The following is a 20,159-nucleotide window of genomic DNA, read 5'->3' on the forward strand; positions in this document are numbered from 1 at the left end:
TAAAACAGGTACCTGCCAGGGTTGTTCCAAGGATCAAATTGGAGATAACATTTCTAAGGCATCTAGCAGAGTGCCTGGCACATGGTAGGTGTTTAATAAATGCTTGTTTCCTTATTTCAGGGAAAGTTTGGACGCCTCCTTTTTGGGTATATTATAGGGATATTCTTTGTCACATATGATTGAAAAAGGTAGGTAGCCTCTGCTAGGTGGCAAAGTAGAGTGCTAGGCCTAGAGTCAGGAAGACCTGAGTTCAAATCCAGTCTCAGACACTTACTAGTTATGTGGCCTGGACAAATCACTTCACCCTGTTTGCCTCAGTTTCCCCATCTGTAAAATGAGCTGGAGAAAGAAATGGCAAAACCACTCTAGTATCTTTCCCAAGAAAACACCCAAAAGAGGTCACAAAGAGTCAGACATGACGGAAAACAATTAAACAACAATAACAGAAGGTTGAACTTCCAAACTCTAAGATTCTATGGCTGTGTGATTTCATATCAGGACGTCTCAATATTTTTTCTTTCCCTACCTCTTGGCTTTTGGCAAACCTTCTCTTATCCTCTATTCAATTTTAAAGTAAATAAATTCAAGGGTTTATCATATATAGGAACATAAGAAAACAAAGAGATCAATGTAAAAGGAAATAAATTCTAGCATTTACCTTGTATCACTGCATACAAAAATAAAGTTCCATTCAATATGAAAGAAAATAACTTCTAGAGCTTCCCATGCATAAGAATTTAAGAAATAAAATAAAGAGATCAGTTAATTAATTTCAACAGGACAATATAGGTTTATTTACCAAATATTCCCTGAAGCCTTCTTGACAAACTTCTTGCCCCCCTTGCAGGTACACACTTCCCAGAGTGGGACCCCTTGTTCTATGTGACCTCTAAGGTCCCTCACAGTTCTGAAGCCTCAGTTTCCCTAAGTATCCCCAGGGCCCCTCTAGGCATCTCTCCCCACACCCTGGCACAGGCTCACCTTCATAGCAGTCCCTCACTGAGTTGAAATAGACATAGTATTGGTGGCTTCCGAGGAGGAGGAGGCTGAGCCAGGAGTCAAAGGCATAGATGGGGACAATGAAGAGGAGGCGAATGATATAACGCTGTTCATTGGGCACAGTGTAGAATCTCAGGTGTAGGTAGATCTGATGGGAGGGGAAGAGGAAGATAAGTAGGGCTACCTTTATGCCCATTAAAAGTGCCCCACCTACAACCTGAGGGATAAAAGAAAGTCACTTCCCCCCCACCAATTCCACTTTACCTTAAAGTACTATATCCTTCCTCAGATTATCTTAGAGTACTTTGAAAGGCAGCATGATATAGTGGAAAGAATTCTGCAAAGAGGACCTGAGTTCAAATCCCCATTCTGACATTTACTACCTGTGTGACATTGGGCAAATCACTTAACCTCTCTGGACCTTAGTTTCCTCATCTTCCAAATGAAGGGGAGAGGGAGAGATGGACTAAGTGACTCTGAGTTCTCCTCCAGAGCTGTGATCTTTCCTTTGCCTCCACAACAAATGCTCACCTCTCCTTCCTAGGAGGAGGAAGAAGGAAGGGAATAAGTATTTATTCTACAATGTGCTAAACACTTTTCCAAACATTATCTCATTCGATCCTCACAACAACCCTAGAAGGTAGGTACTACTATTATCTGAATTTTACAAATGAGGGAACTGAGGCAAACAGAGATGAAGTGACTTGCCCAGGATCACACAGCCAGTAAGTATCTGAGGCTGGATTTGAACTTTAATCTTCATGACTCCTAGCACTCTATCCACTACAACACCTAGCTGCCTCAATGGAGCTGTCATTCAAAGCTCACATCAAATGCCAACTCCTACCAGAGGCTTTTTCTGATGCCTCTAATTAATTACTTTATATTTACTTGAAATGTATTTTATCTTTATCTAGATAGGTACATCTCTTAAAGCTTCATCAGGGAAAGGATGTAATGTCCTTACTGTCCCCAGGAGTAGCACAATTCTTCGCATATAGTAGATGCTGAATAAGTGCTAGATGAATTGAATTGAATCACACTCTACCTTGTATTATGCTTATCTGTGTATCTGCCATATTGTCCTCCAACCTAGTGGAACAAACACTCCTTCAGAGTAAAGGACCAGGTAAAGGACAAAATATCTTTGTATTCTCAGTGACCAACACTGTTTTCCACTAACCCCCTTCATGTGAGCTGTCTAGATCCCTCTCCACTGAAATTAACTTGTATTTTTCTTGAATATATCTTGCATATACTTCAACTTTATGTTTATATGTTGTCTTCCCGCTAGAATGCAAAATTCCTCAAGGACAGGTGCTGGGTTTCATTTTTGTCCTTGTATTCTTAGCACCTGGCAGAGTGCCTGACACACAGTAGGCACCTAATAAATATTTGCTGATTGAATGATTTATTAATAAATGTCTGATAACTGAAGTGGATGAAAGTTGCCTTCCACCCTTAAGATGTAGATACCTCTGGGAAGGGCAAGTACACAAAGATTCATCAGTCACTTTTCACCTTTCACTTATCCATTCCTTTCAGAGAAGTGACTTTTAAAAGGGAAAGGATAGAGAGAACTTGAGGACATCGACCCCCATCAGATGCCAAGTTCTCTAATCAACTCCCAGTTATTCATACAAAAGAGATCTGTGGCTGAACAAAATTCACAATTGGATAATAGCCCAATTAGCCGGACTGAAAACTAGTTTAAACACCAGACTTAAAGAGATGCCATTAGCCATTGACCATTTTATAAGGAGATCTCCAGTGGCACGTTCCAAGGATCCGTGCTATTTAACATTTTTTTATCAGTATCTTAAGTAAGAGCACAGACAGAATCTTTATGAACTGCGCATGGGGACACAAAGCTAAAAGGGATGGCTAATACACCAAATAAAAGAGTCCCAATCCAAAAAGATCTTGACAGGCTAGAATTTTGAGTTACATCTGATAAGATGGAATAGGGATAAATGTAAAGTCTTATATTTAGGCTCAAGAAATAGACTCCACAAGTAAAAAATGGGGGCAGTGGGAGCGGAAGGCTTGTCTAAAACCTATCTGAGGCTTCTGGTGGAGGGGACACTTGATATGAGTCAACATTGTCATGTGGCCACCCAAAAAAGCTAATGAAATTTCGGGTCGAGTTAATGGCCCAATAGAAAAAGGAGACAAGAGTCCCAGTATACTCTGTGCTAGTAAGATTATATTCTGGAGCATAATGGGGTTGTATCTTATAATGTGCTTAGGTTCTAAAGAGAGGCTCCTGCCTTTTATCCTTGTCGATGGCAAATGACAGAGCCTCTCTCCATCAACACAGTCAGGGATATGAGCATGCCCAGAGATCAGGGATAGAGGAGAAAGTTAAGAAAAAGAAAAGATAAAGAATCAGAAGAAATGTAGAGAGCCCCAAGACCTTTCACCCAAAGATTGAATTCTGGGGTTGGAACCTGTGTGCCCCATTTCACTCAGTTTGGGGAACTGTAGTGAGATGGGGAGGGAGTCACTCCAATACTAAGAGGCCATTCATTGGCCAAGGAGCACTATTCCAGTGAGTACAATTATTCATCTTTCCCTAAGACTTTTACTACATTAAGCCAATGAGAAGACTTCAGCCTAACCACCAGGAGGTGTATAATGTGCTGACAGGTAACAAAAGAAAAGAGGAACAGAAAACAAAAATTAATCAATTAACAAATATTGACTACTAATAGTAACAGCTAATTAAAAAAAGCAGTATTCCTGTTACTATGTGCCAGGCACTGTGCTAAGTGCTTTATAATAATTTTCTCATTTTATCCTCACAACAACCATAGACAGGGTAGATGCTGAATAAACTAATGATACGATAGGACTTCACTGTATTGTGTTCAGGTCAGAGCACTGCTTTTTGGGAAGGACACTGATAAATGGAAGACTGACTAGAGAAGGGCAATCAGAACAGTGAACTGCCTAAAGTCTGCGCCATGTGAGGAGTGGTCGGCAGATCTGGGGATGTTTAACCTGGAGAAGAAGGCAGCTAGGTGGCACCACAGTGCACAGACTCATCTTCCTGAATTCAAACCTGGCCTCAGACATTTACTAGTCATGTGACTCTGAGCAAGTCATTTAATCCTATTTGCCTCAGTTTCCTCATCTGTAAAATAAACTGGAGAAGGAAATGGCAAACTACTCCAGTATCTCTGCCATGAAAATCCCAAATGGGATCCAGGACGAGTCGGATAGGACTGAACAAGCTGGAGAAGACTCAGAAAAAACATGAGACATCCTTAAGGAACTGTCATGTGGAAAAGAGATTAGACTTGTTCTGTTTGGTCCAAGAGGGCAGAACCAAGATTAAGGGGTAGAAGTTGCAAGGAGGAAAATTTTGGCTTGTTATAAAACAAAAAATTCCTAATGATTAAGTCATCCAAAAGTAGACTTAGGGCAGCTTGGGAGATAAGTGGGTTTTCCCTTCCTACAAGTCTTCTAGTAAAGAATGAAAGACCACTTATTGAGTGTGGTTTGGTAGAGATTCTTGCCGGGGGGAGGGCGGGAAGGGTGCACATGAGACGGTTTAGATGGACACCAAGTTCCCTTCCAACTCTGAAATTCTGGGACTGACACACAGTCAGAAAAATGCAGCATGATTCCAATTTTCCATCTTTCCCTAAGTCTTTTACTAGATTAGGCCAATGAGAAGACTTCAACCTAACCAATGGGGGATGTACAATATGCTAACAGGTAACAAAAGAAAAGAGAAATAGAAAATAAAAATTAGTGAATCAACAAATATTGACTGTTAATAATAATAGCTAATGATAATAATAATAATAATGATAGCATTTATATAGCACTTACTATGTGCCAGGCACTATGCTAACTGCTTTCCAATCATTTTCTCATGCTATCCTCACAACAACCCGCTGGGTAAGTGCTATAACTCTCCCCATTTTAGAGATGAAGAAGCTGAGGCAAACAAAGGTTAGGTGACTTGCCCGGGGTCACACAGCTAATAGCTAAGGCTGGATTTGAACTCAGGTCTTCCTAACTCCAGGCTTAGTGCTTTCACCACTGTGCCATCTAGCTTTCCACTATATGCATGGAACTGTGAAAGACACTTGAGAAAAAGAAGGATTGGGTGCCAAATCAATCAATCAACCAATGAGCAACTTATAAAAGGACCTACTCTGTGCCAGGTGCTAGGGATACAAAACCACAAAGGAAACAGAGCCTGCTCTCAAGCTTATTCCAAAGAAATAAGGGTACAAACAAACAGAATTTGGAGTCAGAAGACCAAGGTTCTTAATCTGGCTCCTGTATTAACTAGCTGTGGGGCCTTGGGAGGTTATTTCACTTCTCCAGAACCCCAGTTTCCTCATCTATACAATGGGGATAATAATACTTTTTTTTTTAAACTTGGAGGCAATCAGGGTTAAGTGACTTGCCCAGGGTCACACAGCTAATAAGTGTGTGAGGTTGGATTTGAACTCAGATCCTCCTGATTCCAATACTGGTGCTCTCTCCACTGCACCACCTAGCTTCCCCCAGGGTAATAATAATATTTCTGTAACTTCTCTTATAAGAGGATATAAGCCAAAGTGCCTTGAAGTATCCTATACATCCAAGAATGTCAGAGCTCTGTTGTGGTCCTGGCTCTAACATCAGCTTCCCCAGGTGAACTTAGTTAGGGGTTCACTAAGCAGGTCTGGGGTTCACTAAGCAAGTTTGGGCTTCAGCTCCTATATCTGTTAAGTAGGGATAATAATTCCTGCCCTGTTTACTTCCTAGAGATGTTGTGAAAGTACTCCACAGAGCACCTGAAGGCTGTAGAAATACAAAGGATGCTGAATGGTCAGGATAGGGAGGCAGGGGGATGTCCAGATAGGAACTAAAGTCACCCCAAGAGCTTTACATAAAGCGTGCCTTGCCACAGAGGGGACCTGCTACTCTCCATCCTAGGACCGACTGCTTGATCCGCCTGTGCCTGAGGGAGGGGCACTTAAGGAGGAGGGGCAGATGGCATCCTCCCCTGAGCCCGGGCAAAGTCCTTTTCACTTGGTGCTATCACGCTGGTGGCAGTTGGAGCTTTTCCTGTCCCTGTGACACCCTCCCTCTCCTCCCCAACCCCCACAACAGGGCTCAGCTCCAGCAGCAGGTGCTCAGTGCTGGGCTCGCCCCATTTCCCTCATGCTCCCTGCTCCAAGGTTTCAGAGTTTCCGAGCAGGTGGGAAGCAGAGACAAGAGAAGCTGGCTGTCTCTTTTACTGGGTGGTAACCACCACCTACACCGAAGACCTGACACAGCATGGGCTCTGTGCCCCCTGAGCAAAACTCATCCTTCAAATTTCCCCTGCTTTGTGACCTCAGGCAAGTTACTGGGGTCTGTGCCTCAGTTTCCTCATTTGTAAAATAATGACACTTGCACTACCTGCCTTACCTGACTCTTGGCCATAAAACAGTATAAAATTATCAGCTATTATTATTATTTTATTCCTCCTATTCCCTGCTACCTTAGTCCATCCCCTCATCACCTCTCACCTGGATTATTTCAACAGTCTCCTGTTTATAATTTCTTCCTATCCAGCACCCCACAGCCAGATCCATCTTCTTAAAACATGGCTTTGTATTTTATTCTCTCTCCATGATACACACATTGCTACTCCTCCCCACCCTCAGACTCAAAAACCTTCCCTGGCTCTCTACTGTCTACGCTAGAATAATGCCTTAGCTGTTTTTTAATAAACTTAGCCCAAACTATTGTCCTATGTGAATTTTCTTTTGGATCAAATTGGTTGATTCATTATCCCCTGAATACATCACCAAGCAAGAAGCATTTATTATGTGCCTACTATATGCCAGGTCCTGTGCTATTAAGAATACAAAAAATCAGAGAAAAAAAACAACCCGTGTCCAAGTGGAACTGACATTCTCTTCTCTGCCTGTGTGCATCCTGTTCCTCCATCCTTCAAGGGTCTCCACTCTCTTCCCCACTTTTCTGAATCCTACCCTTCCTTCCAGGCCCAGGTTAAGTACTGCCTCCTGCTTGAGAGATAAGGATCGAGGCTGGGATTTCAAGGGATGAAGAAACTCCCTCAGCCAATATAGGTTGGGACTTTCCCTGCAGTTTATAGGCCTAAAGAGTTGCCCAGGGCACTGAGAAATTAAGCATCAGGTAGCCAGGGTATGTTAGAGACAAGACTCGAATCCCCATCTTCCTGACTCCAAGGTCAGCTTTCTAATAAGAATAATAAAACTAGCAATTATATAGTGCTTACTATGTACCAGGCACTTTACAATTATCATCTCATTTGATCTTCACAACAGTTACGTGCCAGGCACTGTGCTAAGTGCTTTGCAATCATTTTCTCATTTTATCCTCGAAACAACCCTAGCTACCTAGCTACCTGGGAGGTAGGGCCTATTATTATTCCCATTTTACAGATGAGGCAAACAGAAGTGAAGTGACTTGCCTGAAGTCACACAGCTAGTAAGTGTCTGAGGCTGGATTTGAACCCCTATTTTCCAGACATCAAGGTCAGCTCTCTAGCCATTATACCATACTACCTCTCTTTGTCCTAACCCAGAGTAACTTCTTTTGTTATTAGAATATATTACCTTATAATGTCACTTATCTTTGCACATGCTCTTATCTCCTCTAGCCTGAAAAAACCCTCACTTGATCCTTCTGTCCCCACGACAATCCAATATCTCTTCTGCCCTTTGTTCCTAAGCTGCTGGAAAAGGCCGTCTACATTACATGCGTCCACTTTCTCTCCACTCACTCTCTCAGCCCTTTACAATTTGGCTTCTGACCTTGTCATTCCACTAAAACTGCTCTCTCCAAAGTTACTAGTGTTCTCTTAGTTGCCAAATCCAACAGCCTTTTCGCAATCCTCATTCTCCTTGACCTCTCTGCAGCCTTTGACACTGTGGGTCACTCTCTCCTCCTCCACTCTCTCCTGGTTTTTCTCCTATCTATCCTCCTACCTAGTCTCAGTTTCCTTTGCTGGATCCTCATCCAGATCATGTCCCTTAGCCATAAGTGTCCAGGATTTTGTCCTGGGCCCTTTCTACACTCCTTCACTCACTGATCTCATCAGCTCCCATGGATGTAATTACCATCTACATTCGGATGATTCTCAAATCTACCTCTCCTGCACCAATCTCTGTGGACCTCCAATCTCGCATCTCCAACTGCCTTTGAGACAGCTCAAGCTCGTTGTTGAGTAGACATCTAAAACTCAATATGTCTAAAACAGAAGTCATTATCTTTCTCTCTAAACTTTACCCACCTCCATAGAGGCAACACCATTCTCCCAGTCCCTCAAGCTGGAAGGCCTTGGAATCATCCCGGACCCCTCACTCTCTCTCACCCCCTATATCCAATCTGTTGCCAAGGCCTATTGATTTCACCTTTTCAACATCTCACCTGTGACACTGTCACCCCTCTGCACAGGCCCTCAACACCTCACACCTGGATTACTTCAATAGCCTGGCTGGTGGGTCTGCCCGCCTTAAGTCAGTCCCCACTCCAACTCATTCTCCATTGAGTCACTAAAATAAGTCTCCCAAAAACACAGACCGGTCCAAACTCCAGTGGCTTCCTATTGCCTGGAGCAAATACAATATGCTCTATTCAGCATTCATAACATTACCCTTTCCTACCTCCCCAGTCTTCTTACACCTTACTTGATGATACACACTCTTTGATCTAATGACACTGACCTCCTGGCTGTTCCATGAACAAGACACTCCAGGCATTTTCTCTTGCTATCCCCCATTCCTGGAACGTTCTTCTTCCTCCACTCCAACTATTAAAATCCCTGGATTCCTTTATGTCCCAACTAAAATCCCACCTTCTATGGGAAGCCTTCTCCAAACCCTCTTAATTCCAGTGTTTTCCCTCTGTTGATTATTTTCTATTTAACCTGTACATAGTTTGCTTTGTATATATTTGTTTGCTTGTTTTCTCTCCCAGTAGATTGCAAGGTCCTTGGAGTCAGGGACTGATTTTTTTGTATCTCCAGAGCATGGCATGGTGCCTGCCTGGTACACAGTAAGCACTTAATAAATGTTTATTGATTGATGGATTGATAAATACTCTATCTCTTCTCCTAAAATATATGTTCCTAGAGAGTAGGAATTTTGTATCCCCAACACACAACACATGCCTTGCATAGAGTAGGTAATGAAAAGCATTTATTGCTAGAAGTGTGATATAACGGAGAAATGCTGGATTTGGAGTCAGAATACCTAAGGATCTGTGTAACCCTGGACAAGTCATTTCATTTCATTTCTCTAGGCTTTAGTTTCCTTATCTGTAAAATGAAGGGGTTGCTCTAGAATCAGGGGTGAGGAACCTCGGCCTCAAGGCCACACATGGTCTTCTAGGTTCCGCAGGTTCCCCACCCTGGTCTAAAGTCTCTTCCAGCTCTAAAACAATGATCTATAAATCCCAACCAGATGCTAGGATGATATGCTAGCCACCCAGGACTTGCTTTCCCTGCCCAAGATTCAGTTTGGAGCTCAAGGGACAGATGTGGGGAGCTTCTGGACATAGAAAATGAGTTGAGTTTTCATGCTAGTTGTTCACAGGAGGATATGGATTTTACATGGGAGATATGTTTACAAGGAGGACATGTAAAGTGCTTTCTAGGTCTAGGGAGATCTGGAAAGACAGGGGAGAATCTTACCTGGTGGCAGGTCAGCACCAGGGCTGACCACACAAACAATCCTGAGATGCCCCGGGCAAGGGGGGTGGTGAGGAAGAGCTGTTTGGAGCCCTGAGAGCTGTTCCAGGCCCTGCTGAGATGAAGGCCATCTCCACTGGTGGGAAAGCCTGGGTCAGCAAATGGGAGGGTGCTAGTATGTAGCAACCCCTCAGCCATTTGGGAGGTTAGCATAGTACTTTGGATGGTAGAGTTCTCTTCCACAGGTAGCCCAGTGCCGTTGTCCATCTATTGAGGAAGGAAAGAAGAGAAAGGTAAGGACAAAGGCAGCAGGAAGAAGAGGAGGAGTTAGGGAGGAGTGGACTTGCCCCACCCCCAGTCAGGGAGGACCAAGAAAAAGTGATGGCCAAGGGAGATTAATGAAGAATGAAGGGAAAGAAAAGGGTGGAGGGAATCCTAAACCAATTCTGAGTGAATTCACTGATTAGTAGCCTGTTACAGCCCTCTGCAGTCCTGTCCCTCCTCCAAATTTCAGTTCAGACCTTGAACTTGGATTCTACCTAGTGCAAAAGTCTTTTAAACACCAGCTCCCCAACCTCATTTCCAAAGCAGGATGAACCAGAGGCTGGCCGGGGCTGCCAGAACTATAATTTGCATGCTTCTAGGAAGTGATGGGGCCCAAACTTCCCAGTGTCCACTGATTGCCTCCTTGCTAAGAGTATGACTCCTAAAGCTTGCTGCTGTTGTACTGTTGGCAGTACAGAACCCTGGCCCAAATCCCCAAATGTCAAGTTGGGTCCAGACATTCAGATCCTGGAAACCGAAAAATCTGAAAAGCTTGTCCTAAAGAGGGAGTTTGCTGTCACGGATAGAAAGCTAATTCTGAGCCAAGAAGACCTGGGTTCAAGATTCCTCTCTAATACATACTTCATAACTCTGGGCAAGTCACTTAACCTCTTGATGCCTCTAGTCAAATGTCTTGAGCAATGCAGAGAATGTGCCAATCTGCACCGGTGGAGGAAGGGTGGCATAATAGCTAGAGTGCTTGACTCAAATCCTACCTTATCTCTAAAATAGGATTAACAATAGGACCTCCCTTACGGGAACAAGGTGAAGATTAAATGAGATAATAATTGCTTTGTGAATTTTAAAGTGCCACATAAATTCTAGCTATTATTATTACTGTTGTTATTATTATGCTGATGCTATTTGTAGGTCCAATTTAAACAAACACTTGGTAGGTTGGTTATCCAGTTAGGAGTTCCCTCAAACTCTCAGAATTCCAGGAAACCTTCCTTTATTCCTAGCCCTATACCTCCCACCCCCAAATAGGAGCTACCCTCCTAAGGGCATTCTGCCAGCCCCTTTCTCATGAAGTTATCACAAAGAGGCTGAATGCAGAGCAACAGAAGGCAAACTGGCCTTGGAGTTAAAGCACCTGTGTTCAAATGTCACTTGTAGTGCTTACTACTTATGCAAATCTCTTAGGCTCAGTTTTCTGACATCTGTAAAATGAAGGGATTAGATTAGCTGGCTTTCTAGGATCACATATAAATAACAACAGTAAAAATAAATAAATAAATAAATAAACACGCATCAGATCTGATCCTAGAGCTAGAGGAGACCTCAGAGAACTAGGCCAATGCCTACACTTTATGTATGAGGAAACTGAGGCCCAGGGAGGGTCAAGTGAATTAGCAAAGGTCACAAAGGTAGAAAAGCATTAGAAACAGGAGGTGAACCCTCCTCCTCTGACCTCCAAGCTAGCATTCTTTTTTCACCAAACCTCCCCATATCACATCTCTTTCCTAGATTAGAAGCTCCCCAAGGCCAGGACTGAGGGCAGGCTGACTTCACCTGTACTGAAGTGGAAAAGGGGGCAGGAAAACAGTTCCTAGAATAACCAGATCATGGATCCAGAGTTGGAAAGGGCCTACTCTAGGTCTGAGTGGGGCATTTGTATCTCCAGGACCTTGTACACTGTGGGTGCTTAACAGAAGCTGGTCAAATAGAATGAAGTCATTTCAGAGTTCATTGTTAACTTTAGACCTTTGCCCATAACATAATGATGACAGCTGACATTTTTGTAGTGCTTTAAAGACTATGAAGAGGAATAGTGGATAAAGAGATGGCTTTGGACCCCAGACAACCAGAGTTCAAGACCCACTTCTGACACCCACTGGCTATATGACCCCGGGCAAGTCAATTAACTTCTTAGTGCCCCAGGCAACCTTTTAAAACTGTAAGTTGCAGGTAAGGTGCCAATTTATTTTGGTAGAGGGAATTTCCTCATTGGGTGTTTTCTTTCCTAATGAAATTACAAGTCCACCCCCTATTTCTTAAACGTTTTATGTGTTCTCTCCCTATATGTAGACATACATATATGTATATATACACACAAATTCATGTATATACACACACACACAGTATACAGACTTATATACATATTATTTTATTTGACTGTCATAACCTGTGAGGTAGGTAGTGCATGTATTATTAGCCATGCCCCAAAGGGGAGAGGGCACCCCTACTTGGAAGAGATTAAGGGTTACCAAGCAGTGGGCACTTAAAATGTTTGTTCAAGTAAATTGTTGAGCCTCCTAGGAACGGAACGGGAGAGAGCTAAGCCTACTCACCCTCCCAGATGCCTCCAATAGGGCCCTCCTCCCATTCCAGCCCAACATCGTATACACACCACCTTGTGTATTAGCTGTCCCGGCAACTCCTGAGAGCACTTGCCTCAGAGAGTGCCCAAACAAGAGTACCATGAGCAGGACATGGACTGAGTTCCCCACCCAGTGGCAGTGGGTTATTCATTGCTAGGACTCTCAGCACAGCCACTTCGGGCTCCCTGGGACTTTGCCCTGCCCCCTCTGAACAAAGCTACTTTCTCTAAAAGCTACTTTCTCTCACCTACTCCGAGGCTACTCCCTGCTTGCTAGCTACTACCTAAATATGCTGGCCTAGGGTAAAGTGTCAGGGGTGGGTGGAGGGATGTATGTGAGGAGGGGCTGATATTAGAAAGAAATATCCAAAGAACAGCACCCACGCTCCTGGAATCATAAGATCTACGAGAACAAAAACAAGTGACTTAATTCACTTAATTCAGATTCTATCTAGAAATGAAGTCCCTCCCTCCCTAGAAACGCCCCCCCCCTTTCCTTTGGCCCTCCCAATTTTAGCGGCTACTTTAACCCAACTCTTACCTTGCCCAATAGAAAGCGCCAAGAGCGTCACCTGGGCCCCGCGGTTGCTGGACTGGGGAACGCTTGCATCTCGGGGTCCCAGGTCCGGGTGAGCGCAGGCATTCACGTGGCAGGGGAGACAGCTCCGAGCCTCGCTCAGGAAGAGCAGCCAGGCCCCAGGTGAGACTTCAAAGCTATGCCCTCCCCAAGTGCCTGCACCTAGAGTGGGGGAGGAAGGGGAGACGAGATCAGTCGGGAGGGTAGAGTTACCAGGAAGTCACCTACCTGTTCGTCTCACCACTCAGTACCAGGAGCCCCACCTCTAAAACCCGGAGAGCGAGCGTCAGGATGCGCCTCCCAGCCCAAGCCCGGGCAGAGGCAGAGAGCGAAGGGAACCTTATGGCTGTTTGCTTCCTCTGTCCTTTCATTCTCGTGATACAGTATCCTCTTCCCTGTTTGTTTAGCCCGAAGCGGATTCCCAGGAACCTGCCTGGAGGATCTCCCTTTTGGCCTGCAGATGGCAGCTGCTTCCCGGGCAGATGTCCGAAGGATTCCCTCGACCCTGGTACCCTGCCCTTAAGGAGAGCCTCTGTGGGCTGCTTTTACCTGTATCTTGGTGGAAGGTGTGGATGGGGCGTGGGTGTGGAGAGGCAGTTCTTAGGATCATAGACCCAGAAATGGTAGGAAGGAATTTTGTACAAATTTAAAAGAGGAGGAGGAAGGAGAGAGGGAGGCAAGAACAGAGAAAGACAGATATACACATAGAGAGAAACAGAGAGGAGAGACAGAGAAAGGCAGAGAGGAGAAAGTTAGAGACAGAAAGAGAAAAGAGGCAGAGAAAGACAGGAGAGACAGAAAAAGAGGGAGAGCTAGAGGAGAGAGAGAAGAGGAGTAAAGTAAAGCAGACTTTTGTCAAGGGTTACCAAAATGGGAATTTTGAAGTAAAAGCAAAGATCTCTTTTAAGGAAGATAATATGGTACTGTGGAAAGAGCCACTGCTCTTGAAACAGGAGACCTGTGTTCAAATCTCACCTTCGATGCTGACTACCTATGTGACCTTGCACAAATTATATAATCTCTCTGGGCCTCAGTCTCCTCTGCTGTAAAACGAAAAGGTTGGCCTCTGAGGTTCCTTCCTGCTATAGATCAATGGTTCTATGATCCTAAATTGAAAGTATAGGCTCCAGAAAGAGAAGGAACCTTAGAGATCTCTAAGAAGAGACCTCAGAGGCCACCTGACCCAACCTCCTCATTTTACAGATGAGAACTAAAGTCAAGTGACATGTCCAAGGTCACATGGATATTTACATGGGGACATGTTTTACATCGTTATCTCTTGTTTTTTATCACAACTAGGGAGGGGCAAGTACTATTTTACAGATGAGGAAATACAGGTTAAATATCCTGTCCTTGGAAGCAAGGATTATCTACATTCAAAATCTAGACACTTTTTTATTTCACTGTATTACACTGCTTTTCTTGGAAGTAGTAACCAGCAAAACCATTATTCAAACTCAGGTACCCTGATTCCCAATCTTTTGTCACATTGTCTACCTTGAAAATGCCCCCAACCCTGAAGCAAGGTTCTAAGTACCTGGAGGTGATAAAAAAAAAAAGACACATTCATAACACAGCCCTACTAGCTCAGGTTGGGAGAGACCTAGTCATAGCCTTGAAACCAAGAGCCCCACATCTGTCTATTTGTTGGCACTAAGTTTTCTCCCAGGCTTCCTCTGAGATAGTCCAGGATTTGGAAAATGGGGAAAGGTAGGGATTGGAGAAGGTTTGCCGGGGGAGCTGATTTTTATTTTTGCTGATCTAATTCCTCACGTTCACAATAAACTTCACATCTCTCTAGTGCTTTGAAGCTAAAGCACTCTGCAGATATGAGCTCATCCCCCAACACCCTTGGGAGGGGCCTAGCTACATCTATTTCATTTTCCAAGTGGGAAAACCCAGCCACAGCAGCCCTGTGGGGCTAGGCCTGAACAACAGGTCTTTTGGCTTCTGGTTGAGGGCCATCCTCTGATGAAGGAGACAAACAGAAAAGTGAATCCATTGCTTCCTATAAACTGTGCCCTCATCTTAGGACTCAGTATCTTCTCAGCATGGAGGCCTTCTTAAGTTAAACTGGTCTGTCTAGGTTGCTGATGAAGGAAAATAGTCCGGTGATGTGTTGATACTGCATTTAGAGATAAGGCTAAATATTAATCAAAGGAGACAGATCTGTTCCCTTTGGCCCTTTGGAGGGACCCCACCCTTTAGCAAAGTACAGCCCAGTTCTCCAACATGCTAGTATGTGTAGCAAGGACATAATGTTTACTAATGGGGCAGTGTGCCCAAAGTCATCCCCAGCGAATGCTATTCAGACCTCCAAACCAGCCATAGACAAACTCCTAAGAGGCCAACCGAGGGACTCTACAGGATCTTCCTGTAGCTGTTTGCTTTTTTTTTTTTGCAACCTCCCCAACTCTCCCCCCTTCCACCAGACCGACGTTAATTCAGTTCAATTTAATATACATTTATTAAACACCTACTATGTGCCAGGAACTGTACTAAGTGCTAGGAATACAAAAAGAGGCAAAAAAAAAACCAGCCCCTGCCCTCAAGGAGTTTACAATCTATAATAGTGGAGACAAGTGCAAATAAATATGTAGAAAGCTTTCTTGGAATAGTGTAAAGAGTGCTAGATTTAGAGACAGTGGGCCTGGATTCAAATCTTCCCATCACTACAATGCATGTAGTAAAGCGGAAAGAATGGTGGATTTGAAGGCAGATGGTTTGGATTCAAATCTTGCCCCTACCATTATTAGCCATGTCAGCTTGAACAAGTTACAAACCTTCTGAGTCTCAGTTTCTCCACCTGTAAAGTCAGAGGGTTAGACTTGATGACCTCTACGGTCCCTTCCAGCTCTGCATTTGTGATCCTATAATACATCCTTAATAGGGAAATCACTGGTCAAAGTCCCAGCCCCCTGATATATACCAACAGCCCATACTGCTACACTTCCCTCTCCCCAAGCAAATTTAGTGGCATGCTTACCTTTCACAAGGTTAAGCTCTGCCCCTACTCCACCCACACATTGGAAAGTATGCTGTATCTAGTCAGAAGATCTGGGTCTAAAACCCATCTCTGTCCTGTTGTTTATTCACTGGGTACCCTGTGACCCAGCAAATCATGTTCATCTCTGTAAGCCTCAGTTTCCTCATCTGTAAAATGGGAATTTGACACTATTGCACCCCAGGATTCTTATGAGAAAAGTGTTTTGTGTAAAATGTGAGCTCTCATTTGGGAGTTGTTATTTTAATGTGGTTGAGTTCACATATTGTGGTGGAGAGAGAGGGTAGTGGTGGTGGTGGTGGTGATGGTAGTGGTGGAGGGGAGGCAGGGATAAAATGATACAGTTTGATTTATGCCCCCACTTCCTTGGTTAAGGATTTATAATCCAGTGGGGAAATTGGATATTCAGAAAATCCACTGGTTTTTTTTTTTTAATCCACAGAGCCAGCCAGGCAAATATTGGAGGTTTTCTATTTTTTTCTGGCTTTTATCGCTCCTGCCCCCAAGCCCATTAGGGCGGGAAATCCTGAAACATTCTCTACTTAGATGGAAAAAAAATCTTCCAATCCAGGAAGGAAAAGTTCTGAGTTTAGGAATGAGTCCCAGGGCAGATTTCAGTCTGTAGAGCAATCTGTGCTAGATAACTGTGGAGGACTGTGGTTAGTCAAACAGAATTTAACAAGCTAAGCTGAAAAGACAGAGCATTTCCCATCCTGGGCTAATACTAGATGTGCTGTTGATCCCAAGAACCCAGAACTGGTCAGATGCATCGGAGGTGAGACCCCAGAAATATTCAGTGCCAGGGGTCAAGGTGGGATCATCTCTACAAAGCAGGCCAGAGAAATTCCCACGATGCCAGGATTTCTAGAGCTGTCAAGACTCTCAACTGTTGGGGCACTTGCCAGGTTCCTGCACCATCTCCAGCACTACTTACTGGTAACTACTATCCCAATCCTGATTTAGTGTGGCCTCCAGCATAGGGCTGATCTCTGAAGACAATAATTCTTCCATCTCTTCCACTGTCCCCTCCATCCCCCTGCCTCCTCCAGGATAAGCAAGGCACCCTTGACTACCGACCAGGCTCCATATCTCTAACTATGCCTTACTTGCTAAATATAATGGTTGTTTCTCAACCCTCATCCTTCTTGGTAGCATCACTTGTTCCTCCTGAGTCTTCTTTCCTCTCTGGGTTTTCATGACATTGCCCTTTCCTGGAAAAGAGGCAGGTTATTGAGGACCTTAATGTTGTTGAAAATTATAATTTTAACTTTAAATGCCAGGCTGAGAAGTCTGTAATTTATCCCAGGGATCCATTAAAGGTTTTTTGAGTAGAAGAGGAAAGACCTATCATAGGAAGATAATTTTGGTGGCTATATGGAGGACAGGCTGGAAAGGAAGGAGAGAGGAATCAGGGATAGTAAGCCTGTGACTTCCTCCTCTTTCTTGAAGCTTTTCCCTTCCTTAGAGCCCATGACAATAAGCTTGTCCTGGTTCTCTTCCTATTTCACAGATTTCCTTTTTTTGCTTCCTCTATGGAATCTTCTGAACAGTTCTTAAATCTCAGTCCTCTACCTTGAGCTTGTTCCTCTATGCATTGTTCCTCAAAAATTCATCTGGTCTCAAAGCTCCAATTAAGCATTCTTTCTGCTGAGGACCTTTAATTTATTTCTCTAACTGAGATATGTCACTTGCCTTCCAGTCCTCCCTTTCTGTCTCCTCTATTTTCAGTTGCCTCCAGAATATCTTTCCATGTATGTCTCCTTGTGATCTCAAGTGTGTTGGCCTGGTAGCCTGGTAGATTAGAGTACACTGTCAATTAAGCTAAGGTGAGATGTTTGATTCCCACATAGACCGATTAGCTTTGTTTTGTTCTATAGTCCCAGTTTGCACCCCAGATCCCAGACAGCTGTCTCACAAAGACTTTGACATTAGTCCCACAAGGGAAACCCAATGAGTGTGGATGACTCAGTTCAAATCCATCCCTACTACTGGAAAAACTACTCCGAGTACTATGGTGGCTAAGTAGATTGTGTCATCTTTACATAAAAGGTATTTTATTGTTGTTGTTAATAATACTGCTGTTATTACTTCTCTAACTGGTTGGCAGTATTTAAAGGATAGAGTCCATGAGTCTTACTCACTTTTTATCCCACCCAGTGAATCATGATTGTTCAGTTCTTATTTACTGATGAGGTTGATGACTGGAGCTACAGTAGGATGTATTCTGATTAGATGTTAATTAGAACTTCCCAACAATAAGATGTCAGGCACTGGGTCATGTTACCAAGTGAAATCAAGGAATTATTAGTCCAGAAGACCTACGGAGAGCAGTAGGATGGCCTGTGTGAAATGGCTTTAAATGAACTCCCTTCAGACATTTAAAAAAATTTTTTTTTCAATTAACAAGTACTCATTTTCTCTCCTCCACCCTCCTCCCCAATGAGAAAGAAAGAAAAAAAAGAACAAGACAAAACTCTGTGACAATATGCATAGTAAAGCACAATGAATTCCCGCAGGGGACCATGTCCAAAAATGTCTGTTCCATTCTGCATATTGAGTCTATCACTTCCACCCTATTCAGTTTCAATGGCACTTCTTTCCTCCCTCGTTCCTCTGAAGGGAAGAGATCAAGTTTGAGGGTTGGGAGCAGGAGCCCAGGACTTCAGGCTTTTCCTTTTTTATGTCATTTGTCATTACTGATGCCCAAGAGCTCTGTTCTATTTTAGGCCCTCTCCTCCATGAAGCCTTCCCTGAATAGCCCCACCTGACTCTGGTCACTGTTCATGCCAGCATCTCCAGCACACTTTAGTCAGTGAGCTGAAGCCTTTCTGGGGTTGTATTATCTTAGAATAACTTCCTTGATTTCATGACATTCCTTACTCCTATTAAAGTGCTATATATAGGATCTTTTTAAAAAATGGAATGAATTAAAATTAATTTGACTCTTTTTTAAGCCTATCCAATCATTCCTCTTTTTCTGGCCTTCTAACTGTAGGTGTTCACCAAAGCTCAGTTTTTGATTGTCTCCCCCTCCTTTTCTGTTCCTCCTTGTACCCCTCTATCCTCACTTCCTTCCTCTCCTTTCCTCTTGTGCTCTCTTCCCTCCTCCCTCCCCCCTCTTTCCTCATCTTCCACTATTCTTCCCCTCTTCCAGGACATAACCTTGGCATTATATTCAACACTTCACTTTCCCTGACCCCATATATCCGCTGAATCTTGCCATGTCTACCTTTACAACATAACCCTTTTCTCCACTTTCACCTCCCACATTCGTTCCAGCCTTCATCACCTCTTGCCTAGATTACTACAATGGTGTACTAATTGGCCTCCTTGCCTCCGGCCTCTCCCCTACTTCAGTCCTTCCTACACACTGCTATCAAAATGATTTTCTTTGAGCTCAGATCTGAACATGACACTTCCCTATTCAATCACCTTCAGTGACTAATTTTTCTGTTTAGTTTTCAAAGCCCTTCATAACCCGACCCCACCCTGTCTTTCCAGCATCACTGGAAATTATTCCTTTCTCCTTCACTCTATGATTCAGCCAAACTGGTCTTCTCTCTGGTCCTTGCAATGACACTCCTTCTTTGTGCCTTGGCATTGGGTCATCCCCCATGCCTGGAATGCACTCCCTCCTCTTAGATTCTCTCTTTTCTGTTAATACACACCTCAGGTATTACCTTCTTATGGCAATTCTAAGCATCAAATAAGGCCATAAAGTCATAGATGTGGAAGGAGCCTCAGAGACCGTTTAGTTCAATCCCTTAGTTTTACTAAAAAAAGGCACTAAAGCCTTTGCCCACGTTTACCCAAGCAGTAAATGGCAAAGTCAAGTTTTGACTGTAGGGTCTCTGATCAACATCCAATGTCAATTTAGATTTAGAGTATTTTGCTAGATGCCCTCAAAATTGCTGGCATGTAAGTACTGTGGGTGGGAGTTGTCAAAGAAAAGGGAAGAAGTGACCATCCCATCTTAGAATTCACCATAGAGGGGCAGCTGGGTGGTGTAATAGATAGAGCACCGCCCCTGGAGTCAGTAGGACCTGAGTTCAAATCCAGCCTTAGACAGTAACACTCACTAGCTCTGTGACCCTAGGCACTTAACCCTAACTGCCTCACCACCACCCCAAAAAAAGAATTCACGATAGAGAAGAAGAAACCCAGATGTTTACTGTTCAATACATATCCTACATTTTCAAAAAGCAAATTTCAAAGAGCCCAGAGGAAGGTGTCAGAAGTTAGCCCAGGAGGGATGGGAAATTCT

The 20,159-nt window shown here is 43.7% G+C and overlaps 1 protein-coding gene across 3 annotated transcripts in view; it reads right to left on the reverse strand.

The window, feature by feature from the left end:
- TMEM184A (transmembrane protein 184A) overlaps nucleotides 1-20,159 on the reverse strand; it is a 57,531-nt gene that overhangs the window by 18,235 nt on the left and 19,137 nt on the right. Inside the window, exons 1-4 of one of the 3 annotated variants that reach the window (XM_020975242.2) lie at nucleotides 13,155-13,254; nucleotides 12,856-13,053; nucleotides 9,674-9,937; nucleotides 982-1,147 (exon numbers count right to left, since the gene is read on the reverse strand). In XM_020975242.2, the coding sequence (XP_020830901.1) occupies nucleotides 982-1,147; nucleotides 9,674-9,937 (430 nt within the window). In that variant the 5' untranslated portion in view covers nucleotides 12,856-13,053; nucleotides 13,155-13,254. The other 2 variants (XM_020975241.2, XM_078152925.1) reach the window with 2 other exon arrangements.

Source organism: Phascolarctos cinereus, unplaced genomic scaffold (genome assembly GCF_003287225.1).
Source record: "Phascolarctos cinereus isolate Bilbo 61053 unplaced genomic scaffold, phaCin_HiC Scaffold_4;HRSCAF=312, whole genome shotgun sequence".
NCBI classification, from domain to species: domain Eukaryota; kingdom Metazoa; phylum Chordata; class Mammalia; order Diprotodontia; family Phascolarctidae; genus Phascolarctos; species Phascolarctos cinereus.